Here is a 21,341-nt window from a genome sequence, read left to right on the forward strand (position 1 = left end):
TATACATATACATAGTATACACACACACATATACACACACACAAAGAAAAACAAGTAGATAGAATAGAAAGCTAGTGTTTTTTTTTTAATAAAAAAAAGAGGATAAATATAGATAAAGTAGAATTAAAATAGAATAGAAAGTGCTAGAGTTAGAGGGTCAAATAAAGGTGGAACAGATGTGTTTTTAGTCGTTTCTTGAAGATGGTTCAAAAATATGAAATAATTATAGTTTTAAAAGTAAGTCATAAAGGTAAATGAAAATTAAATAATTAAATAAAAAGTAATTAAAATTATTCTACATATAATAAATAAAAAATAGTTAAATAAAAAAATACTAAAACTACAAATAATTTTTTTTTAATTAAATACAAATAAATTATTACTGCCAAACGCAAAAAAGAACCAAAAACAGCAAACACCTTCTGTGTTTAAAAGAAAGAAAGAAAGTCATAAAAGTAAATGGGCTAAATAGCATAGGCTAAAGGAAAAAAGGAGTATAGCATATTCATTTTTAAATAAAAAAGTAATTAGATAACAGTTCAAGTATATTAAATTATTACTGCCAAACGCAAAAAGGACCAAAACAGCATACACCAAATATCTCTTTTTGTGAAAGAAAGAAAGAAAGAAAGAAAGAAAGAAAGAAAGAAAAATGGCATACATTGATTGTCTTAAAGAAAAACAAGCTTTTAAAATTTTAAGAATAATTAGAAATTACAAATTTTCTCAGAATAATCAGTTTTTACAAACCAATCATAAGACATTTATAGCACAATATATGTGTAATAACAACCAATGAAGTTATATTACAATGTAAAGACACTCGCTTTGCCATTAAACACTTACAGGATAAAGAGGAGAAGGTGTATGTGCAGAAGAGGGTAAGCAGTCACCTCTCCCAAACCCCAGCGCGTCCACACTGAAGCTAAACTGGCTCCTGCCTCGACCTCTGCTGCCTGCCATGACCGGACCTGTATAGTCACCACGCGTCAGCGAGTATATCACTAGCCATTAGCAACAAAAACATTCACAGCCAGATCCACAAAGGCTGACTTTATTTAAAGCTTGGATTTAGATTAGTCACTAAACAGCTTACCTCAAAATGTGTCTCGGGTTCAATGGATCGCATGCATGGAGTTGTCCTTCCAACCCAGCCTCTTATGAGCCCAATAAACATGCGCGCAGATCACCAGCTGCCTGCTGAGTGTGGGGCCATGTGTACGGCACTGGCACTTGAGCACGTGGTAGTTGTGTTTACATCCGGCACATGTGCACGTGTCTTCCGCCTCAGTTTACAGACCAGACACACACACTGCTCGCTACGAAGTTCCTAGTATTACAAATTATTGCTACTACATTGTATTAGTAGTACATTGCTACTACGAGTGTTATTAAGAGGTTATTAACAGTTGTGAATAGGATTAAAAAATAAGATTGATCTTAATGATGCTGTAAACTTTTTTGGATGCGGCATATAAAATATCCCTACCTGAGACATATCACTGAAATAAGTGTTGATGAGAAATATCGAGTATATCTGTTACAGTGCGAGACTCCTTCCGTGTGTTTCAAAGGCTGCGCGTCATCGGAGGGCGGGGTTTGTACCGGGGGCGTGGTCTAACTTAGTAGTCGAGACATATATAGATAAACGATGCTGAATATCAAATGTCAAAATATATAAATAATAGTTTAAAGGTGTTGTCACACGGTACATTTTACCCAAGTGCTCAACACTGCATGCACCAATCAGATTACAATATAAGACTATTATAAAAGTTAAAAGATTCACTTAATAATTTTTATAGAGATTGTGCGGATTTTCATATATAAGTCAAGCACTAATCCTGAAACACTTAAGGGTCATAATAGATTTAAACGATTACAAAGTCTTGAGATTTGAAGGCGCCCCCTGAAGGAGAAGAATGTGTTGCATTGGAAACAGTTAAATACAGGGTGAACTCAGTAAAGTAGGACACTTAAACATGTCATTTTAGATACCAAGAGATTATTTTCTTTATTCTTTTTATTATTATTATTATTAACAATTATTCAGCAACATATTTAACAACCCCAAAAAACATATATGAGTAAAGTTCATAAGTTCACTCAATTCATGTGTTAAACTCAAAACAACTCTCAGAGTATGTACTAAAATAAACTCTACAACATATTAAAAATGTGACTAGAACATGTTATAACAAGTAGGCTAAACAAAAAACTGAATAAGTTTCAACAATTAATATATAACCATATGGTAAAACATTTTTTTCCCCTGTCTACATTTTCTCTAAACACTTAAAATTAACTTTAATAGCAAGTAACAATATTTAAAAGCTTTATACTCTGCATCTACATTTTTCAGCCTTCAATTTCATGCTTCCCCTTCAATCCTTTTCGCTCTTCTATTCTAACCTTCCATCTCTGACTTGAATTTACTGACTGCACACTCATTTCTGTTTTCTAAAAAGTCAGTTATGCATGTCTGTTATACAATAATCAGAAAAATGTTTTTTTTTAACGACCATGAATAGAATTAGTGAAGGTTCAAGGTGGCCCACTTTATCTAGCACACAGAGTGGACCAGTTATATTACTAAATGTGCATTTTAATCCATGTTAATCTGAAGTAACAAATAATACGAGTACTGTCACAATAATATTTGTTTACATTTAGTTAACAACAAAGAAAATCTTAATGCCGAAGTGTTTACTACGATAAGCAAGTCCTCCTTTGTAGCCACAATTACCAGTGTCATATTGCATTGGCCAAACTGTTTTATTGTTTAAAGAAATAGTGTCCCTTTAATTAAAGGCCATTATTATGCTCTGAAAGTGAAAACAGAAGAGTAAAGAAAGACCTACTTTACCTGAATTCACCCTAATGTTTGTCCAGCAGGTGGCACAATGGTGGCTTGTACTGTACTCATATGGCTTGACATCAGTGAAACTGTGTTGGAGGGATCTGGCGTGACCAGCATATGCCCTTTTTTGCACACCCTTTGTTATAGCTGTGTGGGAGAACTTTATTTTGCCTATTGCTTAAGTCAAATATTAGGGTGGAAACCTGAGTCACGGAATGTAGTTTCAGTCTGACATGAGAGTAATATTTACCCAATGTACCATTGAATAAAGAAAGACAATTAAATAACCATTATACATCCTTTATCAAACCATGTACAGTATACAGTTGTGGATGCAAAGAATTCAATTCAATAAAACTACACTAACAAGACAAGACATTTTTTAATTAATAGTTTTTAAAATTATTATTAACATTTCTCTGTTAACTTTAGTTAAGGTGTTTTTTTTTTTACCATTTTTTTTAGTTTTTGTTTACACACACACACACACACACACACACACACACACAGTTATTTAAGTACATCAAGTTAAACTAAATGAAAATTTGCAGTTACACTTTATTTAATGTGTCCTTGTTACAGTGAAATTGTACATTTAAGTACTAATATTACATTTACATTTAGTCGTTTAGCAGACGCTTTTATCCAAAGCGACTCACACACACACACACACACACACACACACACACACAGTTATTTAAGTACATCAAGTTAAACTAAATGAAAATTTGCAGTTACACTTTATTTAATGTGTCCTTGTTACAGTGAAATTGTACATTTAAGTACTAATATTACATTTACATTTAGTCGTTTAGCAGACGCTTTTATCCAAAGCGACTTACAAATGACACACACATATACACACACACATATACACACACACACACACACACACAAAGAAAAACAAGTAGATAGAATAGAAAAAATAGAAAGCTAGTGGGTTTTTTTTGTTGTTGTTGTTTTTTAAAAAATAAAAAAATAAGATAAATATAGATAAAGTAGAATTAAAATAGAATAGAAAGTGCTAGAGTTAGAGGGTCAAATAAAGGTGGAACAGATGTGTTTTTAGTCGTTTCTTGAAGATGGCTAAGGACTCATCTGAAAAAACTTCATCATATTAATAAGCTACATGTACTTACTATATGTTAGGGTTAAAATTAGGTTTTGTCTTAGGGTTACTTGCATGTAATTATGCATAATTTATTGTTATTATAATAGTAAGTACATGTAACGCGTGACAAGGACACCTTAAAATAAAGCATTACCAAATTGGCGTCTAGCTGAAATAAAGAAAGGTGAAGGTTTTTATATCAACTAAAAAAAAAAAAATAAAAAATAAAAAAAAAAGTGTTTTTAATGTTTACTTTATTTGAAATAGCTTATTAATTTATTTCAAATTTGTTTATTTAATTTTAGTTAACTACAGTAACCCTCATACACAAATTTTCAGTAAAAACTCGTAATCATGTCTCCCCACCAGATTTGTATTATGCCGGAAATGTGATGATAAGGAGGTCATAAAAAGCCCCGAAAAGCATTTTCTCATTGTTGGCCGTATGTTTCCATGGCAATACATCCTGTGCAGTGAGATAACCTGTGTCCCTCTGGTGAGGGTGCAGCAGACCATTGTCAGGCACATTAACCCCTGGTTAAACACAGCCAACATACAGCGTTTTGACGCAAACACATTTCACAGCAGTGCAGTGCATGCAGGTCAAACAGAATGGCTTTGACAGCAGTCCACGGGTCTCACTGAAGAACAATGAGAAAGAGGATAGAGTAAAACAAAGGAGTTAGTATGATTCATCATCTGTTACTAACTTTAGGTTCATAAAGCCACGCCTCCATCCACGACTGATTGACAGCTGACATTCTGTCTCTGGATAAAAGCTGTGCAAATAAAGGATCAGCTTCATTTACCATCAGTACCTCTCTAGAGACTATTACAGAAGCTCTTCAGCCAGAGGAATATCATTCAGTGAACTTAATTCCATTTCTCTTTCTTCAGGATGAGGAACATTCCATTATATTATACTGGGGCTGCATTCTTCTTCTTGCTGTTCTCAGCAACAGGTAAGTTATGACTTTTGCATTTAATCAAATCCTGAGGATTTCACTATAGAAATAACAAACTGAGTTCATATGTAACTCATAATCGTGTAGTTTGAAGAACAGTTTAATACTTGAAACATTCACATCTGTTCTTTTTTGTAAATGATAAAGTAGGCTATATGCTTAATTACTTATACTATGAAAAATCTGTGTTTGTAACAGGTCGTACTTGGACAAATAAATTAATCAAGAACTCAAATCAAGAAAAAAGTAAGAGAAATGTGCTAAAATGGCAACACTTTACAATAGGGGGCCATTTGTTAACATTAGTTAACTACAGTAGTTAACATAAACTAACAACAAAAAAACTTCTAAAGCATTTATTCATCTTAATGTTGATTCCAACATGTATGATCCATTATCAATTAATGTTAGTTAATAGTCCTGAGCTAACATGACTAACTATGAACAGTTGCATTTTTATTGACTAACGTTAACAAAGATGAATAAATACTGTAACAAATTTATTTTGTAACAAATTCACTGTAACAAATAAATTGTTAGTTAATGTTAACGCATTAAATATAGTTAATCAATGGAACCTTAAAATGTTTTGTGTGCTAGCAAAGTTGGAAAATCAATCATGTTTGTATTATAAAATAACATGAGAGTAAAACAGCTTTCAGTTTTTGTAAGAAAAAAATAGATTATATAACATATGCTATTTGCATTTACAAAATATCTGATATCAATACATTTGAGATACATTTATAAATCAATAAATACATACAATTCAGCATTGTAGGTACTGGTTTTGTATCAAATTTGAAACTAGTGTCAGTAGTCTTGAATAGTTACAAATACACTTATTTTTGATTAAAACAAATTGAATTTAGATGTCAAAGGTCATGATCTGACATTGACGTGAGCTGAATTATGGGGGAAATGTCCAAAAAATGTCCCCACAATGTCAAAATTTACTATCCTTGTGGGGACATTGGTCCCTGTAATGTAGGGAATGCCAGGACACGCACACACACACACACACATGGCAATGAATAATCATTTAACGTTTCTAGGTGCTGAGCCCTACAGCCTTTTAAAAATTCTGGAGGGCCTCCAGGCAGAGCCACAGAACTACCCTTCACCCCGGTACTCATTCTCCCTCTGCATGGAGATCAACAACCGCGTCTTCAGCGACGCTCTCCTCAGCTCTACCTCACAGCAGTACAAGCGCATGTATGCTGAGGTTGCTGGAGTTGTAAGTGTTTCCCGTGGTTTACGAATGAATAAATGTCAGTGCCAGTTTTATTGACTAGAGCAGCCATTTTATACATAATACCAGCAACAACATATTCAGTACATGTAAGCTGTTGACCCTAAGAGAGATCCTGTGATCCTGTTTCATTTTCGCAGCTGGACGTCGCCTTTAACTGCTCTGACTGTGACACAAGAGAAACCTATAGAGGAGTGACAAACATACAGTTCAGGTAAATCTCATCTCATTCTTTTGCTAAAGGTGTATTAGTCCCAAATGACTGTGGAAAATAAATGAGTAACAATAAATTGTGATATAACGTTAATAATGTTAAGATAATATAATGTTAAAGTTCACTTTCATGACTGTTTCTTAACACACTTAAGTAGACTTTTTGTTTTTAAAAAGTACACTTTGTAATACAAATTAAAATTTTACTTTAAAGAACATTTAAAAATCATTATGTTTTAATAATCTTTTGGTGCACTTGTTGACTAACATACTAAAGCACGTGTAAAGTACTTGATTAAAATTTTAACTGTAGTGTGTTGTTTGATATAAAATTTAAGTGAATATATTTTATATATATAGCTACTAAATTGTAGCGTCATCATTACAAATGTGTAATTATTACAAATATATTTTTAAATACATGACCTACAGGTTTTTAATAGAAATTATTTTAAAGTATTACCATAGCTTAGTTTACTATAAAGCCTTGTCATAATTCAGCAATACACTTTAATCTTTATCTCAAAGGCAACAGAAATAATTTTATATAAAGATATACTTAAGCCCTACTTAAGTTGGTCAAAAAAGCTCTCTAAATAGTTTTTGATATAAATATAAACTATAACACATTTTCATTTAAGTGTCAGAAAACATTAAATTCACTCCAAAAATATATTCCTTTAAACTAGATTATTTCTGTAATAAGTACTTTTATTAAAAGCATCGTTAAAGGGTTAGTTCACCCAAAAATGAAAATTAGGCTGCGTTTTACTCACCCTCAAGGCATCCTAGGTGTATATGACTTTCTTCTTTCAGACGAATAACGCAGCCTAATTTTCATTTTTGGTTGAACTAACCCTTTAAGTGTACTTAAGTGTTACTGCATTAAATATTGCAATCAATCAAAATTTTGTTTCTCATTTGATTACAGTAACGGGTCTGTGATCGCAAATTGTACCCTCCAGTTCCAGACCATTTTTATCAACCATGTTGTGATCAAGCATTTGTTCCTGAGGGCCATAGATAATAACACTCAAGTGAACGGTCTTGCAGTCAACAGACAGTACACAGCTGGTGAGTATTCATCATCAGACCCATGCAGAATGTATGAATTTGCTCCCATTAGATTCATCGATGTAAATGTAAATTATTTTGGCCACACCAACATTCAACAAACACAGGTAAAACATGGGGAATTTCATTAGTCCAACACGTTTATGTTTATATCTTGTAAGTCTGCTTCATGGTGTTTGAAAACCTAATTTTCTAACATAAATGAATTCTAAAATGTATATATTTTTCATGCAGAAACAGTCACACCTGCCTGGCTTTTTCCAAAGTCAACAACTTTTGCAGAATCTAGTGCTGAGGGTCTTCCTGGTTGGGCCATTGCATTGCTAGTGCTGGCATGCATCATCATACTGCTTCTCTTCATCATCTTACTACTGGTAAATACTTTACATTTACAATTTACAAACTCACAAATTAACAGGACAAATGGTCAACACTACAATGCTGTGATGTTATCTAATCTCATTTCCATCTCTCCAGATATGCTTTTGGTGCTGTAGGAGAAAAGAAAAAAAGGAAGAAACACAAACTGTTGCTCCGTATGAGAGAACGTCTTTCAAAGAACATCTTGCCAATCCCACATATATGTCACACACACCTGAGAGGAGCCCCAACTACCGGAGCTTGGTAAGAACAGCTTCATTTCATATGACTGTGATATAAAGTGAACTAAGTCAGCTTTTTTGTTATATTACCTTGGCATTACAATTCAGAAAAATATTTAAAGAAGAGAAAATTAGCTGAAAATGTATTCACCCTCTGGCCATCCAAGATGTAGATGAGTTTGTTTCTTCATCAGAACAGATTTGGTGAAATGTAGCATTACATCACTAGTTCACCAAAGGATCCTCTGCAGTGAATGGGTGCCGTCAGAATGAGAGTACAAACAGCTGATAAAAATATCACAATAATCCACAAGTAATCCACACCTCTCCAATCCATCAATTAACATCTAGTGAAGTGAAAAACTGCATGTTTATAAGAAACAAATCCATCATTAAGATGTTTTTATCTTCAAACTGTTTCTGAAATATGAGTCCTCTATCCATAATACTGCTTTCTCAAGTGAAATAGTTATTTCATCTAAATCAGGAGAGAAATATGCACAGATCAAGCACCGTTTACAAGTGAAAACAGTTCAAAACAAACATGTGGGTGGATATAGATGTGAGAGGACAACAGAGGATGGACTTTTTCACTAGAAGAATCTTTATAGATTTTGGCCAGAAGTTAAAGTTAAAAACATCTTGATGGATTTGCTTCTTAAAAACATGCAACTTTTCACTTACAAGATGTTAACTGATGGACTGGAGTTGTGTGGATTATTGTGATGTATTTATCAGCTGTTTGGACTCTCATTCTGACGGCACCCATTCACTGCAGAGGATCAATTGGCGAGCAAGTGATGTAACCTCATTTCTAACCTCATCTCCATCTTGGATGGCCTTGGGGTAAGTATATTATAAGCAAAATTTTCATTTTTAGAGGAACTACTCCTTTAAGGCTAGCTGTGTGAGTGTTTCTAATACAATGGCTGAGGGAGCGATGCCAAATCTTTCTCTTTTCTGACCACCTTAATCATTATCTTGATTTTTCTTTTGCTATTGGAGTAAATCTCAGAAATGTGAAAAGTGTCCATTTTTATCTACGATTTGTGCAGTTTGAAATCTTGGAACTGTCGCAAATGGTTTGAGCAATCAGATTATCAGAATATTTGTGTTTATTACTCACGTGAAGTGTATCTTTTATGCTTAGATTGGTACAATACTCTAGGGGAAAATAAATATACTTAAATGTATTTGAAATACATTTATTTCATGCTAAGTATACTACAAATACATTTTCATATTTATGTACTTAATAAAATACACTGCAATTGTACTTTTAGTATACTAAACTGGTATACTTAAAGTCTGCTAAATTGGAACAACTAATTGTGTGCTTAAGAGTGCGGAAGTAATGCTGAAGTCCAATTAAAGACATACTGAAGTATATTTGATTGTGCTAAAGTGGAACTATTGCAAGTATACTTAAGGTACACTTTAAATATCTTGCATTTAAAGAACGATATTATTCAAAGATCATACAATCCTCATCAGTAGAGACATTAAAACAAAAGTGACATTAAAACACATTTTAGACTTAATATTAAGAAATGTGTGTTGTGAACATGTAGTACTCCAATTAAAGTTTAATTATAGTTTTTATATCAGTAAGTCTTGAGTTATCTGTCAGTAAATATGTTAATAGATTTGAACTATACTTAGTATGAAATAAGTGTATTTGAAATATATTACTTTAGGGTATACAATAACTTAAGTGTTTAAATCTTATTTATCCATTATTCATATAATTACATAAGATGTTTGTCTAATGATTCTGTTATTACAGCTGACAGACATGATCTCTAATAAATCGTTTCTTCTACAGGGAGAACCAGAAGCACAACATGGCAACCGATCCGGGACGTACACGATGAATCCTCAGAGATGAAAACCACAACACTGCTATAAGAGAGGTAGAAAGAAATCCTTTATCAATTAACACTTCTACAGACAACCATTATAGGCGTCCATACTTATATGTTTATTATATGGGCATCTATATACAGAATTCCTGCATTTATCAACAAAATAAGAATTATAATGTAATTACTTTCTCAAGCTGGCCTCAGAAACTAAAGGATAGGTTTGGACTAACAGGTTTGTCTATGATGGAGGCTTACAGGTAAAAGTGTAGTTGCAGGCGGAGCAGATCTATTCAACATGAACAAAGAAACACAATGCAGATTAAATTCATAAACTGGGTTAGTTAACATGAGGTGAAGCCCTTCATTCAATGAACTGTTTACCATCGTGACCACAATGCTTGCTCAATATAGCAATACAAAGATGGGATTTAATGCTAGTAAATACACTTCATAAAGCTACCATTGACTTAGGATTAAACACAATACGTTCAGTTCTTTTACACACGATTAATGCGCTGTCAAATATAAACGGTGATGATTTATAGCTATCGCTGGGAAAGGCTTTATGCTGGTCATTACAGATTGCTTTAAACTCTGTGTAACTATTGTAATGCAGTGATGAGTGGTTTAATTGTTTGAGATTATTTAGCTTTAATTAAAAAGTCATACTGATTCTGAAACAATTATTATTTCTAACATTATGTGCGTGCCAGCTATTTGAACAATAAATCCATCCGTCAATGTATTCTCCGAATTGGTGATCAGTAAATGAATGAATAAAACTCAATGAGTCAGATTTATATACCCTGGTGCATTTAAAGTTCAGGAATCTATTAAAACTCACCCTTCACGTGTCATTTACTGTGCAATATTTCACATATAGTTTACAATACAAAACTTTCTCTGACATGATTAATCATCTTGTTAACATTAAACACTGAAAACTGTGAAACTGACGTCACTGACAACTTTCAGGAAAAGTGACACTGCACTCGTCGAGATCTGTCTGGTAGAATGTATACTAATCTAAATAATATGGTCTTTGTTTCAGAGGCATGGAGTAACGGATGCTATGAAGGTCAGGATGGTAAAGTGGTTTCTCTCATAGAAGATGCTGGTTTCTTCAGCAAGTTTCTAAAAATGTGGACTTGTCATCATTACCATGTGTAATCTAAGTATTATACTCAACTGGATAGACAATTATTTATTTCTGTACTATTTATGAAGCACAGATATGGGCATTTGGGTCTGTGAACTTTTGCATCTCTGACTCTATTTCAGTGTAACGTAGGTAAGACCGGGGCTAGTTGTCACACTTTATACTCCACTAAATATTGACCAGGTTAGGTTTATTCTTAAGAAAGCCTTTGAACATTTGCACTGTTTCAAAAATATTTCATTTAAAGTGTACTTTATGATATTCAGTGTATGTGAATGTAAAATCTCAGACAGTAAAACAATTATAAAACAGAATCATTTATAAAACAGCAACAAAGATCAAACAGTCAATACACATCAAATATCAAAACAATGTTTTGGCCAACATTACATGTAAAACATATGTGACAATGCTTCCCGGTGCGACATCTTGCCCCGGTCTCTTTTACACTTTATCTTAGGCTACAGAAGAAGAGTAGGTCTCTTAAATTTAAAGATTTTATTTTTGATACTGTACACTCTTAAAAATAAAGGTGCTTCACGATGCCATAGAAGAACCTTTTTGTCTAAAAGGTTCCATAAAGAACCTTTAACACCTGAAGAACCTTTCTGTTTCACAAAAGGTTCTTTGTGGCGAAAGATGGTTCTTCAGATTACAAAAAGGTAAGAAAGAGATGGTTCTTTAAAGAACCTTTGACTGAATGGTTCTTTGTGGAACCAAAAATGGTTCTTCTATGGCATCGCTTGAAGAACCCTTTGAAGCACCTTTATTTTTAAGAGTGTATGTGGCGGTTTGGGATCTCCAGATTACAAGTCTATCAATTCATAAATGTCTTTTGATTTGTAATTTGCATTCGTGTTATTTGTATGGTCATTTACACTTATTTACACACTTTCTGTGGGTAGAGCTGTTGTATTCTATGCACAATACTTCAGCAAAACAATATCTTACCAGGTACATTATAAATAAATAAACTGTATGCAATGTATGCAACTGTATGTGTGTTTTATTTATTTGCATGTTTATTTATTTTTTGAAATATTTATGTTTGATGAATGGCTATCCTCTTCTCAATTTTGTCATTTCATCTGAATATCTGTAACGGGGCTGACGAGACGTGAGACGTGTGGATCCATCTGCAAGCTTTATTAAAGAGACGTGGTAAACAGGCAGGGTCAAACAATGGCAAACAGGTATATGGCGGGCAAAACACAAGAATAGTCCCAGGGCTAGCGTAGGTCACCGATCGGCAGACAGAATCACAGGGGCGAGACGAGAGGGAAAAATCCAGGAAAACAGGCAAAGATCAGAAACCGCGAAAACAGGCAAGGCAAGGCAAAAACAAGGAAAACTCAGAGACTCGGAATGGGGTACGGGCTAAACAATACTCAGCCGAGAAAGGTGGTTAGAGTGGGTGTTATATAGTGAGTGAGGTGATTAGAAACAGCTGTGTGCAATGAGTGCAATCAGTGCAGTGTGCAAATCGTGCAAAGAATGATGGGATATGTAGTCCGGGGTGCTATGCAACAGTTTGTGTTGTGCGAGAGTCAATGTAATGGAAAGGGTGACCTCTGGTGGTGAATAAACGGAAGTCCATGGACCGAATTCGTGACAATATCAACATTTATGGGATTTAGTCAGTCAAAACAGATTAATTGATCTAATTTTGTGTCTTTGGAAAATTGTGATTTGTGATGTTGAATATCAATAATTTTTGTGTCTGTTTAATAACGAGGGATTCGTGGACACTGATGTTTTGGAGTGCTTTATGGAGTAAAACTTACAGTTTTATTTTGAAGTGAAAAGATGAACTGAAGTACTTATTCCATGAATCACTCAATAATAAGCATAACGTACTTACAAATCATTAATAAAATAATTAGTTTATAGTTTATTCTGAAGTCTCTACATTGTTAGTAGGCTGTATATAAATAGTGAGTTTTTCATTCAATGTCACTGTAATTAATACAATTATTATTGTTTAATTAGGTCTTAGTAAAGGAATTGTTAATTGGCAGGAGTGAATATTTGTAACTTTAGATTGGGTCACGGAAAATGCGAAAATGTCATTAAGTGCTTTAACCTTTATGGAACAACACACACACACACACACACACACATATACATATATATATAAACAGAAATAGACAAAATTTTTATGTACAGTTTTTATGTATAGTTTTTATTACATTAAAACCTCTACATTATCAAACTAACCCGAGATCAGAGTAAACAACACGAATGTTAAATGTAAAATAAAATGGTCAAAAGCCACATCTTTACGTTTTGTGACCATACAGAATTTAGCTTTCAAAAAACAAACCCACTGTGTATTAAACATGCATTATAAGCAGCGTAGCCTAATTTATATTTCACATGAAGCAGGTTCAGTCTGGTGTGCTATTGAGGTGGGATACTGGTAAGGTTATGGGACAGGTTTGGTGGTATGGGTAGGTTTAAGGTGAGTTAAGTTGTAAGGGATGTGTCAACAGTGTAATTATAAATGTTATTCCAGAAATTCATTGTCATTCAGATGTAATTACATGCAGGTATTTTTTTTTAAATATAAATACAATGTAAAAACATATATGTACACAATACATGCATTGTTTTAAATTATTAACTTAAATGTACTGTAGTTAAGGCCACTTAATATAAATTGGGACCTTAGCGGTTGGATTAAGGGATCTAAATATGGTCATGCAGAATAAGGCATTAATATTTGCTTTATAAGTACTAATAAATTACCAATATGCTAGTAATATGTATGCTAATGTTAGATCGAGTCTCCACGGCAGATAATAATTAGGATCCAGCCCCGGACCCCAGATCCTGTCAGAAAATATCAGTTTGTCCGGTAACAGAACAACTAGTCAGCAGAGCTGTCGATACCCAAACCCTGTTAATAGCATGTCTTGTCTGATATCCAAAAATACCCAAAGCGCGTGTTTAACAGTCTTCTGTCAGTCAAGAAGTTGACTGAGGAAAGCCAAAGAAGAGCAGAAGCAGGAGACGAAGTGATAATGGTAAAAAGTAACAGAGTTTATTGAACAATCTTAGTTGCGTATGTCTCAATGTTTAAAGTGCGTCTGATGAACACAAATTCAGCAAGTAATGATATATCAAACTGATTCACAACAACATCCCATAAACCTTATTGGGTTTCCATAAATATTCCCTCTTATCTATCTCTTATTCATACAGACAAAACAGTTCATGAAACCCCACAAGCATGAGATTGAACAACAATGGAAATGCATAAGCAAGAAAAATAATAGGAAATATAAAATACAGAAGCATAATAAAATAATAAGTGAATAAATGATAAAATACTTAAAATGATATAATGATAAATGATAAAAATAATCAAATAATAAATCATGTGAATGATTAATGATTATAAAATGATTATGTGAATAAATGATTATAAATGAATAAAAAAAAAACATAAAAATTTTGATGTGAGGATCTAAGGATTCTTCACTAATAAGCAATTAGTTAATAGTGAGAATTGGTCCCTAAAGTGTTACCAAAGTAAACGCATGTTGTTCTTAAGGGTGGCATATTTCTCCATCTTACCCTTTAGTTTTATTTTGGATGTGCTTAACTAGGTTACACACATCAAAGTTCATGAAATGTGAGGTATCTGAGAATTAGAAAGTTACAGAATTCATATTCAATTCAGTCCCACTTAACTAAATATTTCAGCAGGTTACTCCAAAGGCACTATGTCTTTATTTAGTGCAATTTTATTTCAGATGAAGAGTCTGATGATTTTCTTAAAGGCACAATATGTATTTTTATTAAAATATCCAAAATCCACTAGAACAGTGTTATATATTTTGCTGACTTGTGTCTTACATGATCCCAAATGTTTAGAAGAATGTTTAAATCCAGAGAAATAAGCAATTTTAACTAGTGACACGGACCGTGTCTATAGTGTCTTTGTGTCGCCTGCCAATGACGTCATAACCCCTCGATTTCCGTTTAGTTTTGTAGAAAACATGGAAACACCAAAGACGCTTTAATATGTTGTGTGTTTTAATAGACCGGTGACGACCGCACAGAGTAGCATTATAACAGAACTTTCAAATGTATCTAGTATGATAAAACAGCGCTGCTTTCCCCCACATACGCACGACCAGAAGCAGCGGAAGCAGTCGACTGTGGCATAATAAAAGCTCCGCTGCTTTCCAGCCGTGTGTCACGCTCGTTCAGCGGCCTCGTTTCGCTTCGACATCTTTCAGCCTCACCCTGCTTCATTCTACTACGTTAATAAATCATTAATACATTAGTTCATCCATGAACATGATTTCTGCCCGAGTCCCGTCGGATTGCATCGGCTGTGGGGATGAAGACGACAACTCCCATGATTTCACACTCAGTCACGGCATCAAACTACGCCTTTGTCTATTTGTTTATTTTGAATACGCGCCCTCTAGTGGCGAAAATTACATATTGTGACTTTAAAGTGCAATTAAGTGATCAAATATTTATTTATTGTTGAAAATCAAACTTAGCTAGATTTTTTAGCAAAAATGCTAGAATTAGTAATCATCTCAAAGTACATAGATGATTAAAAATAATCAGTACCCTAACTCAGCCACTACATCTTTCATGCCTCTCCAAACTATTCCACATTTTCCTCTGCAATGTTAACATTCCCTCATAAGTTTAAGATAATATTATATATATTAAGAAATTGTATAACCTAATAAAATCAGTCAGGGATCAGTAAATACCTTCATGTAAGCTATACCTGCACTCAGATCCATATTAAATGTAATGGTAGAGTTTGCTTCTATAGCAGACATTTAGATATTTTAAGCATACTTTTAGGGCTATTATCATATAATATTTACACGTTTTAAGTGGTTCACCAGCAAATAATGAACAAATGTTACATGTAGAGGCATGTGTAAAAGATCACATAAACCTGCTTATCAGTGTGCTCTGAGTAATCATGCCAAAGCAGAAAGAAAACAACTGCAATCTCGGACAAAACCCTTGATACACTCTGCTTTCAACAGAATGCCAGTTGTTCCATATACGATGTGTTTTATAAGTAGTCAGCTATTGTTTGTGTTTGATTTCCTGGCTGAATGTCAGAGGTGCTGCGCCTATTCTATCTTTAGTAACAGTTTTGCGTCACAAGGTGATCAGAAAAAGTAAAGTCATTATTTGTGGATTATTAATCAGAGAGAATTTTAAACAGTGATATTTATACAGTCTGTTTATAAAACACTTATGGGAGCAGGGAGTTGTACATTTCCGATTCACACACTTGTGTAAAAGAAGTGTCCTTAATTTTTGATTAAATATACACTTCAAATGTTATAAGCACAATATATATATACAAAAGAAAAAACTGTACATGCATACACTGTAAAAAATTATTGTGATTTTAACAGTAAAAGACTGTAAAAATGCTACAGTAAAAACCTGTTAACTGGTTAACAGTAAGTTTCCATACTATATTCAGTGAATACATGTAATTACATTTAATGTGATTTTACAGTTACTGCTGTTAAAAATACGGTTTTTGGAAGTGAAAAATAAAAAGTCATTGTATAATTTACAGTGAAAAACCGTAAATTGACACTCCCAGAATTCCCTGCATGACACTTCATATTTGATTTTTTTAATTATTATTTTTTTTAAATAACATGTTTCTTCTTAGTTTTTTCTTATCAGTTGTGTACACTAGGGTTTAATCTTACATCTAATGTTGTTAAATTAATGTTTATTGCATTATTTCAGTATCATGTGTGTCACCATGATGGGGTTTAGTGTTTGTATATACCTTCTATATATAAGTATTGCCCTCCTCAGCTCGTAGAAAAGCTGTTTGTGATGAGCTTTGGTTCATCATGTAACTTTCTCATCACCACCAGTTTTTGGTGGTTATTAGTGTATTACAATGGTTCAAAACAGATATTAGTACTTCAATATGTTGGTTTATTAACATTACATCAGTTAATGAAATACGGTATTTTATTGTGAATTTAAGTCTGTAAAACCTAAAATGTTGCTACCATATTTCTTACGGTGAAGTTCTGGCAACCACAGCTGCCGGTATTTTACTGTAAATGTCACAGATTTTTTTTTTACAGTGTATAATAGCCTATAATAAAATGAAGGGCCACTAGAGTGTACTTAAATAAAGTTAATTTTTATGACTGTTTGCTAACAGACTTTTAAAAAGTGCACTTTGTAATAATAGCAAATGAAAGTTTTGCTTTACAGGATGTTTTAATTCCTGTTTTTGTTTTAATAATTTTTTGTCATGCTTGAAAGTACTTAATTATAATTTTAACTGTGTTATATGATAAAACATTAAAAGTTACCATATTTTAAAGGTACTGGATTGCAACTTCATTGCAAATATTTTAAATACATGGCATACAAGTAGAAATGACATTAAAGTATATTTGAGTTCATCATAAATCCTTGTCAGCACATTCTTCAGTACACTTTAACTACACAAGAAAATACTTCAGTACAGTGAAGTTGCATTTAATATAAGTTTAAACTATAATGTCATTTCATTAACTGCAACTGAATCAAATATGGCAAAGTGTTCTATTTTTCAAAAGGGTATATATAGCAATAGACAACTCACCTGCATGTGGTATGTTTGTTTGCACGTTTGCTAGATGCTTCAGATTGCTTGCGTTTGTTTTTAACACAATCTGTCTCCAAGTGTTGAAGAACACAGATACAATCTACTCATTAGCAATCAGTTTGGTCATTTAAACACTAATGAGGAATAGATAAAGAACTTATCTGGCTGTTCTACTTTCTATTAACCTCTCCATATCAATCTTTTGTGCATGTGTGCATGTTTTTTTTTTTTGTAGCCAGAGAATTTGAGTAAGATGAATCCTGGCAACCATTAACGTCCTACACAATCATAAGAAGAGACTGAATAATAGTATTAAAAACTGCGATTCTATTACAACATTCAAATTTTAAAGCAATAGTTCAGCCCAAATAAATACAATTTGTTGAAATGGCACACACCCTCAGGTTTGTTTTTTGAATTAGTTTCTTCATCTGAACAGATTTGGAGACATTTAGCATTACATCACTTGCTCACCAATGGATCCTCTGCAGTGAATGGGTGCCGTCAGAATGAGAGTCCATACAGCTGATAAAAAACATCTCAATAATTTAAACAGACAATATTAACTTGCTAAAAGTATCGACAAAATTGTAAAATTAACAATAGAATAGAATAGAGTTTTTTGCATGACAGCAGCATGAAAAACACCAATTTACTGCTACAAGATTCTATTTATACACTAAAAAGTTCAAAATGTGAAATATGACCCTGGACCACAAAACCAGTCTTAAGTGTACATTTTTCAAAATTGAGATTTATACATCATCTGAAAGCTGAATAAATAAGCTTTTCATTAATGTATGGTTTGTTAGGATAGGACAATATTTGGCCGAGATATAACTATTTGAAAATCTGGAATCTGAGGGTGCAAAAAAATCTAAATATTGAGAAAATCACTTTTAACGTTGTCCAAATGAAGTCTTTAGCAATGCATATTACTAATCACAAATTACGTTTTGCTATATTTACGGTAGGAAATTTACAAAATATCTTCATGGAACATGATCTCTACTTAATATCCTAATGATTTTTGGCATAAAAGAAAAATTGATAATTTTGACCCATACAATGTATTTTTGGCTATTGCTACAAATATACCCCAGCGACTTAAGACTGGTTTTGTGCTCCAGGGTCACAAATAAGAAATAATAATCTCACATTGTTGGTGCATAAAAGTGGTTTAATAAATCCATTCAGCACCTAAAATACACTGCACTTCAAACACTATGAGAATGTGCTACAATGTCACACCAATTCCTTTGATCCCCATCTAGTGGAAACTCACAGCAGCATGCTCAAAATTACAATTAAACAAGAGGTGACAAGAGTGAACAGAGCAGAAAATACACAGATGTTGTGTAAAAGAGGTACGAAAGTGAATAAACCGTAGAAGAGAAACAAAATGCTTTGGTTTATAAGATCTGTAATAAAATGCTCCTTGGATTATGACTGTATTGTAACAAATTCAGATTCTTGAGAGATACTAAAAATGACAATCCGTGAGTCTGGTGAGTGAGTAACGTACAACAATAATAACTATTAGCTGAATTATTAAGCTTTGTGAAACAACAATGGCAAAAAGCTCTATTCGAACTCTCCCCATTTAAACCTGGTTATCCTCTCTCTCTCACCTATTTATTGGTAATTGAAGGATACAAAATGATTATATGAAAGATGAAAGCATGGTTTCTCACACACAAAACCTCATCCTGCGCTGAAATGTATTTTTTAGATGTACTAGTGTACTAGCACCAATGACATTAATCAGGAATATACAACATATCAACAGGGAAATAACTCATGCCACTGTTTGATATTAACAGTGAACACAACATTTTTTTTTTTTTAATAGGATGTAAGAGATCAAGCCCAACTTATCTGGTAAGATATTATTACTATTTTTCATTCTCTTGTGAGCATGGAGGTCCAATATAGATAGTGTTATCAGATTACACACATTACTAACACTCAAGAGGCCAAATGAACTGTGGGAATATTTTACATGATGTAACATATATTAGAATATCATACAGAGAATTTTGTTTGTTAGTAGGTTAGCTCAATAGAAGTACTCATTATTGCAGATCAGTGGTGGGTTTGATGCCATTTTTCAATTAACATGATATTGCCCGCACTATAGTTTGTTGGTTGTAGATGACAGCTGACAATGATTTAAAGCTGTCTTGCATTAAATGGATCCAGCTATGCATGCTTGCATTGTTTACATACATTTTTCCCTGCAAGATGTGCAACATTTTTTTTTTGTTTGAGCTATGATTACATTTACACCAATCATGCTATGATCTTTCTGCATTCGTTAATGTTATTTTTTTCATCATGTACTTTATTCTGATACACCCTGCAAAAACGGCAGAGTTTGCAAGGCAGCAAAATAATTGTCAAGCTTCCCACGGACTTTGATCAATGAATTTTAATAATTTTATTTTTCAGTTGTTACTACATAAAAAAAGCCATTTTATAGAGATTGCACCTAGAATATTTCTAGCAAATAAAATATTCTAGATCTGTGCATTATTAGAAAAACAAAATTCTATATTCACTCATTTCTATGACTTTTTCAGGCCTGGAAATCACAATGTTCAAATTCCCTGAAATTCCCTGAAAGTTTTACATGTTTGTGGGAAAGCCAAATACAGTACAATTTCTAGCCTGTGCAAAATTTAATTCACACAGAACCAAAGCCTAAAATCGAAACATCGGTTTGATTCATGCTACATTAAAGCTGTTTTGCCATTGCAAGCATCAATATACACAGCACACAGTGTAAACGATTAATACATAGACAGTGTGAATGATTAAATATATGCAAGGAAGAATGCAAGCATTCACCAATCACAATTCATTATTCAAACAGATGCAAGAAAGAAGACCAATCACCATTCAATATGCAAATTATATGATGACATCTGTGCTCCCAGTTAAGTTTAAGTGATTCTATCAAAAGGAGAATTATCTTACTTTTTTAAGGATGAAAGTTAACAATAACAGATAAAACAAGCAAGGTGAAATTAGTGGTTCAGGTTAAATTAATTGGAGAAGTTTCAAATTTAGGGTTAAGTTTTGACCCTGAATATTTGAAGAATATCTGTGTGCTGCTTTGCAAACACTGCAAGTCTTCAGTTGTCAGACAAGAAGAAACTCTGCAGGTAATACAATGTTAAACCAATAGTTCACCTCAAAATGAAAATTCACTCTCATGTCTTTTGAAACCCACAACTTTTAAAAATGTTTCTTTAAAGATGTTAAAGAAGAATGCAAAAGGATAAAATAATAGTAGGATGTCTAAATTGCTCTTTTCATAACATGAACGGGTGATCACAGTAGTCAAGCAATATTTTTAATGGCTGCCATAAATGTATGACTTCAAAAGACTTGGAATATTGTGCACAAGTTATACGAACAACTCTTGTTTTTGCTTTTATGGTGATTTTTTGTCCTTTCTGGAGCTTGACAACCCTGGTCCCCATCCATTTTCATTGTACCAAAGAAAGTCAGGTAACACTTTATTTTAAGGTGTCCTTGTTACACATTACATGTACTTACTATTATAATAACAATAAATTATGCATAATTACATGCAAGTAACCCTAAGCC

The 21,341-nt window shown here is 33.2% G+C and overlaps 2 protein-coding genes across 2 annotated transcripts in view; one reads left to right on the plus strand and one right to left on the minus strand.

The window, feature by feature from the left end:
- LOC107672826 (DNA-directed RNA polymerase III subunit RPC7-like) overlaps positions 1-1,253 on the minus strand; it is a 6,913-nt gene extending 5,660 nt beyond the window's left edge. Inside the window, exons 1-2 of the mRNA XM_016466193.1 lie at positions 1,097-1,253; positions 847-971 (exon numbers count right to left, since the gene is read on the minus strand). Coding sequence (XP_016321679.1) covers positions 847-963 — 117 coding nt within the window. The 5' untranslated portion in view covers positions 964-971; positions 1,097-1,253. The remainder of the gene's footprint in view (positions 1-846; positions 972-1,096) is intronic.
- Positions 1,254-4,860: 3,607 nt separating this feature from the next.
- LOC107672827 (mucin-1) lies at positions 4,861-11,238 on the plus strand (the record flags this gene model as incomplete). Its single annotated transcript, XM_016466194.1, has 8 exons — positions 4,861-4,933; positions 5,992-6,173; positions 6,329-6,402; positions 7,333-7,475; positions 7,710-7,849; positions 7,953-8,099; positions 9,903-9,990; positions 10,994-11,238. Coding segments are annotated over 7 exons (822 nt in total), but the record flags the coding sequence as incomplete, so codon positions are not given.
- Between the last annotated feature and the right edge of the window lie 10,103 nt (positions 11,239-21,341).

This window comes from Sinocyclocheilus anshuiensis, unplaced genomic scaffold (assembly GCF_001515605.1).
Source record: "Sinocyclocheilus anshuiensis isolate Anshui unplaced genomic scaffold, SAMN03320099.WGS_v1.1 scaffold132, whole genome shotgun sequence".
Lineage (NCBI taxonomy): Eukaryota > Metazoa > Chordata > Actinopteri > Cypriniformes > Cyprinidae > Sinocyclocheilus > Sinocyclocheilus anshuiensis.